General features: G+C 37.7%; 2 protein-coding genes across 2 annotated transcripts in view; one reads left to right on the plus strand and one right to left on the minus strand.

The window, feature by feature from the left end:
* The window catches only part of LOC110059912 (aflatoxin B1 aldehyde reductase member 2-like), a 9,020-nt gene extending 6,163 nt beyond the window's left edge, over positions 1-2,857 (minus strand). The window contains exons 1-4 of the mRNA XM_089279463.1: positions 2,637-2,857; positions 1,977-2,038; positions 1,754-1,814; positions 500-539 (exon numbers count right to left, since the gene is read on the minus strand). Coding sequence (XP_089135589.1) covers positions 500-539; positions 1,754-1,814; positions 1,977-2,038; positions 2,637-2,702 — 229 coding nt within the window. The 5' untranslated portion in view covers positions 2,703-2,857. The remainder of the gene's footprint in view (positions 1-499; positions 540-1,753; positions 1,815-1,976; positions 2,039-2,636) is intronic.
* A 37-nt stretch (positions 2,858-2,894) lies between these two features.
* LOC110060011 (aflatoxin B1 aldehyde reductase member 4-like) lies at positions 2,895-13,039 on the plus strand. The gene is made up of 13 exons (XM_020766737.2): positions 2,895-2,997; positions 3,740-3,808; positions 5,938-5,999; positions 6,295-6,355; positions 7,601-7,640; positions 8,372-8,518; positions 9,108-9,157; positions 9,460-9,539; positions 10,485-10,551; positions 10,641-10,741; positions 11,157-11,311; positions 11,997-12,077; positions 12,729-13,039. The coding sequence occupies exons 1-13, from the start codon at positions 2,920-2,922 to the stop codon at positions 12,794-12,796; spliced, it is 1,059 nt and encodes a 352-aa protein (XP_020622396.1). The 5' UTR covers positions 2,895-2,919; the 3' UTR covers positions 12,797-13,039.
* Positions 13,040-13,049: the final 10 nt, after the last annotated feature.

The following is a 13,049-nucleotide window of genomic DNA, read 5'->3' on the forward strand; positions in this document are numbered from 1 at the left end:
CTTTTTGCCTTTTTAGAAATTGTATTCCCTTGTAAAGTCTGTAAATGTCAGAAACTTGTGTGCTTTTCCAGTGAATAAGCTCTCTTTTTAGCGACAGCAACATATGATTTCATGCAGAAAAGAGACAGTGACGTTTACTTCCCTGGTTTAGGCGACATTGGTACATAAAAGGATGCAACATGGTGATATGGCTACCTCCCTTGGAAGGCCTCATAAGATGGTTGATCAGAAAATCCATGGAAGTGACTGCAGCAGTGGTGGTAAAGTTTCCTCACTGGAATATACCGACATCTGATAAGGACTAAAATACTTAAGTTCTTTATAGCTGAATTATTTATATATGAGAAGAATATAACATTTCAACACTGAATCTATGATTTTGTGGGCATGACAGTAATGTGTAATTAAATAAACATGATTTTAAAAATGATTTCTAATAGTTTCATAGGGAGAAAGAAATTGTTACAAATATACAAACTAGAAACCATCTAGAACACACCTTCTCCACTCCATGGATTGGCCTTTGTGGCAAGAAATACCTACAATCAGTGAAACAAGATTTGATGTAATTATATTTAAAATATGTTAACTAAGCCGTTATAACCATGCAGGCCCCAGTTGATCAAAGGCTGGATAATGCTATCCACCACTTAAACCACTTTCCAATGGATAAGTGTTAACAAAACAAACCATGCTGTCTGCTGGACAGTGATTTATCCAGTGGATAGCATTATCCACCTTTCAAACAGCCCAGGTCAGCAGTTTAAATGCAGAAGGAATGACTTATTGGACATTGTAAATGGTTTGAACCCAGGAGTATCAGTAGTTCATATAGTGTGATCGTTCAGGTGAGTGTAGTTCCGAAAAGAACTATTGTTGGTGACTGACGTTTCAACAACCTGAGCGGAAGTCATCTTCAGAGTCAAGTGAAGATGACTTCCGCTCAGGTTGTCGAAACGTCAGTCACCAATAACAGTTCTTTTCAGAACTACACTCACCCAGATGATCACACTATACGAACTAATTGGACATCTGTGAATAATTGGTTGGAAAATGCAATAAAATATAGTGCTTTTAAAATATTTATTCAAATAGTGGGAGGTGGCATGATCTAAACTTCAGTATGTTAGACTATAGATCGAGCAACCCAGGATCATTGTTGTATTCAAGGGCATTAGACACGTTATGCCTATAGTGCCTCAGGAGTCTCCACCAAGCAGTATAAATAATTTCTGGTAAGGTGTCTGTTCTGGTGAGGGGTGTAGAGTGCATTTCTCATAGAGTACACACTGGGAAGATAGGGGCATACTCCACCCCTCCCCAGAAATATTTATTTTTAGGGTTTGGAAATGCCATTTTCCATGTCTTCCAGGGAACAGTTTCATAAATCAAAACATGGAAAAACATTGAGTATAATTAACGATAATTGATTGCTGGTTTAATAGGAGAGACTAGAGACTGTTAAACCAGTTGATTTCTGGAGGTATGCACATACCTTCTTATATTCTCACTACCCCTCTCAGGTCAGAGAGGTGGTAATAAAAATAATAAGGCTCCCAGAAAATCTTGGGTATCTGAAATTTTAACCTGATCTCAAAATCTCAGAAACCTATCTTGTTTTTTGCTTTTTCATTTGTCTTCGAGTCTAGCATCATTTTACTTTTCTGTAAATGTGTAGGTAAAATTAATTATAAACTAAATAATCAGTTGAAATATACACTGAATATAGTATATAATTTTATAGTAGTTTTATCTTGGGATCTTTGAGAATGTCAATGTCACTCAAACATTCTTCACTCTTTCCTTCAGCATACCTTTAAATGGACATTTTCTTTTCATCAATATGACATACTTGGAGATAGTATAGACTTGAGCAAAATTAATTTGACACCTGAATAACTTGAGCTGCCTGCTTTTAAGTGTATGTAGGTATTGTAACATCAGCTGTAGCTATTATGAATTAAAGTAATACTTACATATAAGCTGTGTCAAAGTCATATACACCATTATCCATACAAACTTTAACAAACTCTTTTGCCTGCAAATAATTTTATAATGTTAGTAATTCTTTTATTTGTAAAAAATAGAGGATATTACATGGTGGCATGTAATATAGCCAATCAGAGAATGGCATGCATCAGTGATAGAATGCTATTCAGATTTACACTAAAACCCATTAGTATAAATCTACTAGCATTCTATCACAAATGCTATCCTCTGATAGGCTGCACCACTCACCATCTATTCTGATGTTGCATTCAACGAATTGGGGATGAAATGAAGGAAAAAATTGCATAAACGGGTTGGGTGAGCTTACCGGTAATTTAGATCTCACTCTCACTTACGTCCACGACCAGAACATTTTGTCATTTTGTTCAACTGTTTTATGTGAATGCTACATGAGAATTAAATCTGAAGGATGACAAATTCTCTCTTACTAGCAGAATAGATTATTCGATCTCGACCTCGTCAACTATCACGCGATAGAAATCTCGAGCTCATAATCTAATTGCAGAAAACGTTTTCTATTTCTTAAATTAATGTTACTGCTGTACAAGTTACTGAAGGTTTCTCATAGGCAAGAACACATATCCCTCTTGAGTAAAAGTACTGCACACTGCATGCTGCATACAGACCTGGACTGTAATTCGCCTTCCAATGTCTGAACATCCAACTGACGTTTTTACACGAACAGTCGCCATCTTCAAATAGGAATTTCACCTCAAAACAGTTCGAAAAAGTAAACTATGGTAATAAATTAACGACAGGCTACAATGCAGAGAAGAAATCGTGTTAACACTACACATAAAAACATGACAAAAACCTCACACGATCACCCCGTCCCACGCTGCTACACACCACACCGCAGGGACTGGGGCAATTGTTCGGGTGTCACGCTTTTAGTAATGTCACGCACTTATGTTGTCTCGCGTGGGGTTTAGCTTTAGGATCACCTTCTTGCCAGTATCAAACCTCTTTTCTCGGCACCTCACTAAGGTACAGTTAAACACCTTTTATTAATGGATGTGAAATGTTACTTAACATGCCACGAGCTTCAAGAGTGACCTAAAGAAAAGTCATCATTGACTAGCACAAGCAAAAAAGCTACGAGTCATCATTTTTCATGTGTGCTTGTATGTACGGAATTTCATGCTAACGTGATTGGACCATTCCATTTAATATCCGCGCTCCCCCTATTGAGGTATTACTTGAAACCCCCCCTCAGATATCATTTATTGAGAGGGTAACCCTTGGATTTAGATAAATTGGCCACCCCCCCCGGAAATTTTGCGACTTTAATTTTCGCACTTGCAAATCTCTTCAGACGTCTTCAACATATCATTTATCGGGGAAAATGATATAAATGATATCTGAGGGGGGTTTCAAGTAATACCTCAATAGGGGGAGTGCGGATATTAAATGGAATGGCCCATTGATTATAGAACGAGAATCAGTCCTATATATTCAGCATTGAATTTGTACTTACATGGTAAATGTCATAAGTACGAGACTTAGCTTATTTGTATTCAAAACATAACTAATGTAATATCTTAAAAGATGTACAGTACAAAAATAAACGAACCTCATGTCCCATGAAAACTTCTTCCCCGGTTGACAAACCACAAACTTCTCCCCTCCCCTTTCAACCGTCAAGTACTCTCCAGTGTGTTAAATTATGTTGTGCCTAGTATTTAAGAAAAGCCCTTTTGAGGTTTTAGTTTCTTATTTTTATTTCCAGATGGCCTCTGCTCCTGTGAAGACATCTATTGGATGTATGGAATTTGGAAGGCAATGCCCTCCAGACCAGGTGTGGTGTGGTATAGTGACTATAGTTATGTCTCTGTAAGGTTATTTTTTTAGACCAATGCACTTTATTCCTGTGTGTCATCTCACCTTCAGTAAATTGGTAGTAACATGTTAGGATGATAGCACAGTTAAGCCCTGGGGGTCTCCCCTATGAAAAGGTCGGCGATGCTCATCGGAAAATTTGAATTAAACCTCTTAAGGTCATTCCACTGAAATAGAACCTGCACTGAGATTTTTGTGAAACTTTGCCTATTGATTGTTCATATTATAGGAACTTTCATTTTGAAATAAAAATGAGGGGTCCCCATGTTTGTTTAGGAGCAACAGCACCTTGTTTATACGTAATAAGTCCTTATAATAGCACTATGATTGTCGTCACGATTGCTTGCTAAATTCACATTTCCTACGATTGTTTTTTGTTCTACACTGAGAATTGGTCCATATTTATTTTACACAGAGAAATTTTTTACTCAATTCAAAACAACAGGAAAAAATGATAGGTCACCATACTCATTTGCGAGAAAAGGACGATTTACCTCTATGGTGAGGTCCAGCTGTGAAGAAAAAGCCGCCATTTTTTAATGCGACCGCGCTAATCACGCGTGAAATTATGCGCAGTAGGGATGCGCAATGCAATACTGGGGAATAACCTTAAGGTATCTCGAAACATTTTCCAGCACTTTCCTAGACTTTCATAGGTCATTATAACACTCTTTAGCAGTTGATGCTACAATCATGGTATAAAAAACTGCCCAATCATTGGTGAACACCTTGTTCTCATTTTCGTGTCACAATAGGTTACCATAGCAACAGCATCACCTACTACAAACACCCATAATGGTGAAATTTTTTATTTTATCAAATTTTGATTAGCAGGATAAGATGCAGCTTTTGGCAAAGTTTTTAAAAAATCTGTACGTGGGATTCAGAGCTAACTTAAAGATTTAAAAATTTAATGTGGCTCTGAACCCTGTGTACAGAATTGGTTAAAACTTTGCCAAAAGCTGCAACTTATCCTGCTATTCAAAATTTGATAATATAAAAAGAAAATATACCTTGATGTTTTGAAATATATACTTAAAGCTAAAATCAAGGGTATTTTAACAGGTCATACTGTTGCTATAGTAACCTGTTGTGTTGCAAAAAGGATAACAGTGTGTTCACCAATGACTGGGCAGTTTTTTTATACCATGATTGTGGTATGAGCTAATAAAGAATGGTAATAATGACCTATCAAAATCTAAGTCTTGGTAAGTACTTGAAATTGTTTTAAGCCACCTTAAAACAGAATATGCTGGATTATCAACCACCGTTCAGGAAAAGAACTCCTGTTATTAGACCGGAAATGAGAGCGTGGGGAAATCAAGCCCAAAAAATGGAAACAAGAGCATTTTTATTAGTATTTCTTCAAGTGCACCCTAAAAGATACTTTGACAGCTAAAAATAGTGGTGTTTTGTCATGAACATCCTAAGTGAGGCCAGAATCCTCAATTTATACCCCTAAGTGAGATTACAAGCATCCCCGACCTTTTTATATTGGAGTCCCCCAAGAGTTAAGTATTTTTTCTGAGACGTGCAATTCCAGATCCACCCAATTTTACAGACTATAATTTGAAAAAAAAATTTAGTGACCAAAAGCAATTTAATATTCTGGATATAAAGAAATTCATTTAGCTAGTTGAGGAATGTTGATGCAGACTAACTAGAGCCCTCTTCTGATTTAATATGACTCATGAGGGAGCTGGTTGATGTCAAGTATTCCCTTTATGAAATGTTCAAGAAATTTCGCATGAATAGACTTGCAATGTAAGCATCTGTAGGCCCCATGTGTCATAACTTGATAAAATATGTGTCTGGCATATAATGTAAGTCCTCCACTTAATGGAGATTAGGGCTGTCATTAAGTTTTGAGTCACCTTGCTGTTGCCTTGATCTTTAAACTCATAAAAAAAAAGCATAAAAAACTTGTCTTGTATCATCATCTCAAAAACAGGCTAGTTCAAGGGCTTGTCAAGCATACGCAGCTGTTAAAAGTGTTATGGGTTATGGCTGGCAATGACAGTACCTGAGAACTTAATGTTTAATATGATTTGTTACTAAAACTGTTATTATCCTGTAATAATATTGCAGGCAAAAGAGTTTGTTAACATTTGTATGGAGAATGGTGTTTATGATTTTGACACTGCTTATGTGTAAGTATAAATTTTAGCGTTTTCTTCTTCACCTTAAGTGAATCATGGTGAATGTGTTTCAAATTGAAGAAAGTAATTTGGAAATTTTAACGTTATCACTAAGACTAGTTTGCAAAAATAATGAAGAAGACAAAGCAAATTAGCCTGTGCTCTAAAATCTAAAATAAAGTGTTGAAGTTTTTCTGGCTACCTTGGTGTACCAGTCACAAGATATTATGGCCATTTTTACCCTGAATCCAGAGAATTAACACAGTAAGTTTCTATTTCGTGATTTGTATTCTGAATTAAATTAAAGGTACAGCAATGGAAAGAGTGAGGAGATTATGGGAGACATGGACAGTCTTAAAGATCCCAAGGTAAATATTTTTGTTGCATGTATAGATTTCAACTTATTCATTTACTTATAGATATCTTAGTGATGGTTTCTAAAGGCATCTAAGCTACAGCAGGAAGACAACACTTCAAAATACAGCCAACCTCTTGTTATTGACAGCTCCAAAATACAGACACCTCAGTTGATAGCATGGAAACCTCTGTCATCAGGGGTGGAACTGTTCCAGTCTCCACCATTGTACGAAAATCAGTCACTCACAGATTTTTCAGAAATATTTTGACTCAGAAACTGTGGAAAGTGACTTATAGAGTTAAAATCCAAAGCAGTTCCTGGGGAAGCATGGCCCGAGACCCCTCTAGAAGCTTGCACCTGCAGCACTTGTTGTTTTGGAAATCAGTCATCGTTTATCCCAGATCAATGCCTGATACAGACACTCAGTTCTGCCTCTTTGGTGTGGTAGTACTTTACTTGCATAACAAGTCATTGAGGGCAATAAAATTTAAACAGATTGAATCAGGCAATGATTTTGAAAAGTTGAGTAAACAACAATATTTCCACTAGCAATTCTGTTCCTATGAGCTAAGAGTTGTTTGAGAACCTAGGGGATACACACTGACAGTGTTGTACAAAGGTATATCTCTGTAGAGCTGGTCATTATTAGTAATCTTTTAATTAAGTTGAAGTTCACAAACACTAAGCTGCAATCGTGGACAAATTAAAAGTCCTTTGGAAACGTACGTGATTTAGTGAATTGTATGTGTTTTACTACTGAAGTTTGAAAAAAGTGCTGCTTTCCTTTCAAAAATGTGTTACTGTTCCCCCTTCCCACCCAATACAATGTTGAAAATCAGAAGAAATTGCAGGTAGTAGTTTCAACAATGTATGGGGGGTGGGGGTGAGGGACGCAGTTAGGTAGGTGAAGTTGTATTCATGTCTGGCATGTGCGCAAAAGCGCCAAAAGTGCAAATTTGTCTCAAGACTTTTGTCCATGATTGTGGCTCATTAACAAACCCAGCCAGCTTGTCTGGCCTTTGTACCTTCAAAGGAACAAAAAGTCTTTGTTTCCTCGTGAAATTTCAACTGGCTACAAACTCTATTCAGTCTGTTAAATTAAGCAGCAGACAGCTCTTAGCTACATTCCTAAGTTCATCATGCATTTGTTTCACAGGAAGAGAATTGACAGGTCAGTCTCCAATAACTCTAACTAGTAAATCGCAAGCACGTTTTAAAATTATAGTTGATTTAACCAGTTTCACTTTTGATTTAGGCGTTCATTGCCACAAAGGCAAGTCCATGGAATGACAAAGGTCTGTTTAGTTAGTGTAGTATGCATGTATATGTAACTTATCAATTTACTTTATTCGTGTATGTGGCTTCAAGGTGAAAGCATTTATTGGAAAATCCATTTCCATGATCTTAATGACATTTATTTATTTATTTATTTATTCATTTATTTATTTATTTATTGCTACACACTTATATTATTTACAATACATTACGTACATTAATTACAATTCTAAAACAACTGCTTACTCTACTTACAGTACTACATTTACTTACACTTCATTACAATACTTGTCTAATGCCTATCTACATATTACCCAAAACGTTACATTACATTGCATCAAGGTGAAAGTATTTATTGGAAAAGCCATTACCATGATCTTAATGACATACTCAGTAAAATGTACTCAGCCTTATTGATCTCACACTCACACTTGGGCAGTAATAACCCATAATTTCTGTCCCCAGTCCTTGTCTGGACATCAAGGCTGTATGTCAGCTATTACATACTAGGAAAGAAAGAGCAATTAAATTGGAAAATAAATTTTGGTTAAAATTGAGGAGATTTTTAAGCTTTTATTTTAAGTTAGGTAGTAGTTCAATTTTACCCTTGGTAGAATTAGGTATTTTCATTTTTTTTGTGGTCTGTGCAGATACCATACCTTTTTAGACATTGTGTGAAACAAAGGAAAACACCAAATTGTACCAAGGGTGATACTGAACCATAGCATGTACTATTATTTGCTCGAATTAGGTCTTAAGTATGACAAAGTGCTGGAACAGTTGAATGAATCTCTCAGAAGACTGAAAAAAGACACTGTGGAGTTATTTTACCTCCATGCTCCAGATCACAACACGCCTATCGAGGAAACACTCTCAGCTGTTAATCATCTCTATAAAGGTAAGTATAGGACATTCTATTGGATCTTTTATCAAAGATGTCCACTTATGGGGATGTGCCCACATCTACCTTTAGGACATGCATATGTTGTAGGTCAAAATGAAATTCAGGTTAAAATGATTTTAACCTAGTTTGATTCGCAATTTTCTTTGACTTCTAACCTTAATTATTCATGATCCATGAATAATTAGGGTTAAGAGACAAAGGAATTTCATTTTAACCTGAGTTTCATGTTGACCTACAACACATACATGCACCTGTACAACGTACCCTTATCCACCTACAGAAGATGCCCACATCTCCCTATAGGAGGTGCCACATTTACTTACAGGAAGTGGCTACCTCAACCTATAGGAGATGCCATATTAAACTACAGGAGGTGCCTACATCCACCTAAACTAGAGGAGGTGCCCACCTATAAGAGGTTCCCCCAACCACCTGTTGAAGTGCTTGTAGTCATCTTCGAAGATGAGTTACTTAGTCACAAAAGTTTGGTTTTTCTTTTAATTTTGAACTTTTTAGCCTTACACATAGCATTTTAGATCTTAGCAAATATTATGGACTATAACTTCTTTATTGCATGTTTCAGAGGGAAAATTTAAATCCTTTGGCCTCTCCAATTATTCTGCATGGCAAGTGGTAAGTGTTCTAATATAGCTTAAGGTATTTTAATTGGTTACATCTTGTAGCTGCCCCCAAAAGAAATGTCCAGTATTGCTTTACAAAACCTAGTAAATATTTGACAGTAGTTATGATAAAGTTTAGTAAAATTCAAGACAAAGAAAAGTACAAGATTTAAGTTAAAAATGAATTATTTATTAAGCAACTTTTTAAGAAAAATTCTTCAGAAGAGCCCTTTGTTAACTTATTTGTTTAGAACCATTAATTGCATTTTAGCTTGTAGTCAGACATTTACCTATTTCTATTTTTATGCCAATCAGGCAGAGATTTATTATCTGTGCAAAATGAATAACTATCCATTACCAACTGTATACCAAGGAATGTACAATCCTGTCACAAGGTGAGTGCAAACATGTAAAGTGATCTACAAGATTCTCAATTGCAAGAAGCGAGCCAGCAGTATTCAATGATGGGGAAAGTGGCCCCTGTCTATTGGCCTCCCTTCAGCTCTGCCAACCTTAAACCAGCTCCCTCCACAAGGAGGGGTGGAGGGGCGGCACTCCGAGAAAAATTGAGTGGGGTGTGTGGTGCAAAACCCTTACTTTATTTATGGCCAAAATCTGCGATTTTTCCTGCCCTATTTATGACCTGACCAAAAATTCGATACCCTATTTATGACCTGACCCTAAATCAATGCCCTGTTTCAGACCTGCCGTGTACTTAGTTCCCTAGTGCAGACCGATGTTAAAGGCTTTTGTTGATCGGTCTTATCGATAATGATGAAAAAGTAGCTTCTTCTAAAAAACATACCCAATTCAAGACTAGAGTACAAAAACCATACCCTTTTTATGACCAAAACTAAAATTGATACCCTATTTATGACCAAAACGGATGAAAAACCATAACCTATATATAAGGGAGTACCTCCCCCCCCCCCCCCCAACCTGGGACCATAGGTTGGTGCGGAGTTAATGTGTTGATGAAAAAAGTTCAAAGTAGCGTTCTGTCTCGCTAATAATGTACATTAGAACACAAATTATCACAATGATATGGCCACCGGTGTGTCTTTCCCCACTGGGACTAATCGTTCGTAATGTACACTAATCTCGATTACTAGCCGCTGCTCGGAAAGGGAGCCCGCGTTCTTCCCTCTTCTCGGGTAGGGACGTGGTCGGGACTCGAGAGAGCGGCGGAAATCGAGGCTAGTATATCCCGGCATGTTAATTTGATTTAACATTCAACTATGAGGACCATCAACTTTTTATCCAGTTGACGCTGAGAGCAACTTTTCAGGTATTTGTCTTTTATAGTTTCTGTTTTGAAATAGGATTTTGCTTCTTTTCAGAGATGTAGAAAAGGAACTCTTTCCGTGTCTGAGAAGATTTGGAATAGCTTTCTATGCTTACAACCCAGTAAGTACCTCCTACAACTTCGATATGGCCCTAGAGACCTTGACATAGCAATTCACATAACCAAATTGTTGTCTCTTTTTGTGTTGTAGCTTGCTGGTGGGTTATTAACTGGAAAACATCGTTACGAAGACAGAGATAGCGGCAAGATTCAGCATGGCCGTTACGCTGGTACTGGCCCTTGGGCTGATGTGTAAGTTGACGTAGATATCCGATAATTTCTGAAGATTTTCCGAAACGTTATCGCCGGAGTGTTACTAGCCGGTTCATCCGCGAGAAATTCCGTTTCGACTGGACCCGAAAACATTCCATTCTGATGGTGTCAGCTGCTTATCAGAGATCCGTGATTGGTTGTTTCTCAGTTAGGAATTTTTGTGCGCTGGTATCAACCAATCGGAATACAGGGATCGACCAGTGTGGAATTTGTCGGGTTGAGTCTGAAACGCATTTCAAGCAAGTTGCGATTTCTTTTCGTTGTGTTGAGAGGGCATCGGTCACTGCTGTCTTCTGATAAGCAGAGTATGATGGGAACCTAATTCTAACTCGTATTCAGTTTTTTTTTTTTTTTTTTTTTGGACAATCCAAGATTAATTTCATTTGTTTTTCAGCTACGTGAAGCGTTTTTGGAAGAAGCCCTTGTTTGATTTACTTGACAAACTCAAGGTAACATTGGATCGCATTTACGGCGAAGGAAAAGTGTCCTTGATTGATGCAACCCTTCGATGGATGTACCATCATTCCCATATGGATGGTGCTCATGGAGGTACTTACTCTCTTTCTTTGTTCTCAGCTTTTCCTCGACTTATTTAAAAGACGTTCCCAAATAACTATAGATTGCTTTATTCTCCTCGCACTTGCCAATAGCTTGCTAGTTTGAATTACCTGATTCGCCTGTGATTTAATATGTAGGTATGATCAGTTTGTCGCCACATAAAAGTTTCTCTGGAGAACTTCGTTCTTTAACAAACGGTCACTGTTGTCGAAATGGAAGGATTAGTGTTAATATACAGTTTAATCTCTATCCACGCACTGGACAAGCTTCAGTTGTCCTAGATAGAGCTCTCAGCTGCTTTCAAATTATTTCTGCGGACATGATTGATTAAGCGTGCAGTTTTCTTTATCGTTGACTGTCTTGCCTTGCCATATCCATGAAATTCACAGCAAGAAGCTACGGTCAGGAGAAACAGTTGCGTTTTCGTAAATCCTCGCATAGGAACATTACATACCATCTGAAGTTTCCTATTTTTATTAACCAGTCCGAAGGTTGGACGAGCGTTTCCAAACAACCGAAAGATGTCACGTAAGCCTTTCGTCATAACCATTCGTCTTGTTACTAAGCAACATCTCGTACGAAAACTTAGTGCTCAGTCTCAGAGAGCCGCGGACTAGGTCTCGGAGAATGTAATACGAGAGAAAAGTTACTCTCGCTAATCATTTTGTTGTTTCAGATGCTGTTATTCTTGGGGCGTCCTCTGTCAAGCACTTGGAGGAAAACATCAAGAGTACGAAACACGGGCCCTTACATGAAGGTAAGCACAAAGGAACGGTCTGAAAAAACGAGTTTTGTCCTAAAAGACATCTTCAGTGAAGTCATGGTTTGCTTGGGTGCGCAGGGCTGTGGCCTGTAAATGTGACCTGCAAAAGAAACCTGTCTAAAGTGGCTCAGTCTTCCCCAGTCTCAAACATTCATGTTCCTCGTCATTATGTTTTGGTTGCTTCTTTGGTGTTTCTGGGGCCCATAACCAAAATTGACCAATCAGAACGCCTTATTAATTGCCGCTCCAATATTTTCTGAGTAATGGACCAAGTAACTTTACTATCAGTTCCTCTTCAATTACAAAGACGTGTAATAAACTTATTATTAACCAAGCTTTGCCTGGGACCATACCTGGAGAGTATCAGCCTTCCGTCTTTTCTGTGCGGACTTCGCTGTGCTTGATCTGCACTGTCAAGACCTAAGTCGGATATTATCCCAATACAGCCTACGTGCTCGGTCGCTGAAATACATACCTCACATGGCAGGTAGAGCAGATGTACAACTGAAATGTGGCCAGTATTTGGGTGAACGCCATAAATTCATCGAGTCATAAATCACCTGTTTTGTTTTTTCAACTGAGCTGATATCGTGCGTGTTATTTGATTTTCATATAATCTGATTTTTTTCTCTCTCTTCTCTGCAGATGTGGTCAAAATATTTGAAGAGACCTGGGGTGAAATAAAGAGCGACTGTCCTTTGTATTTCCGCTGAAATGACCTTACGACCACTCCAGGCTCACCGAATGCGTCTCAATTTGGTGACAACATTTTTCATTAGTACAGAAATGATAAGTGGGGTGAATGAGCAAAGCTTAAGCTATAGAAGATTAAGGTTCGTAACAAAGTCCGTTGAAGAATTTGTAGTCGTACTTCTTTCGGTTTCATATTTCACGGACAGATCAAACAGGCGCTTATGTCCGCTTTAGAAAGAAATAAAGTAAAGATCTGAATTGCTGCCAGGACTG

This window comes from Orbicella faveolata, unplaced genomic scaffold (assembly GCF_042242905.1).
Source record: "Orbicella faveolata isolate gen_17 unplaced genomic scaffold, um_ofav_v1 contig_47, whole genome shotgun sequence".
NCBI lineage: Eukaryota > Metazoa > Cnidaria > Anthozoa > Scleractinia > Merulinidae > Orbicella > Orbicella faveolata.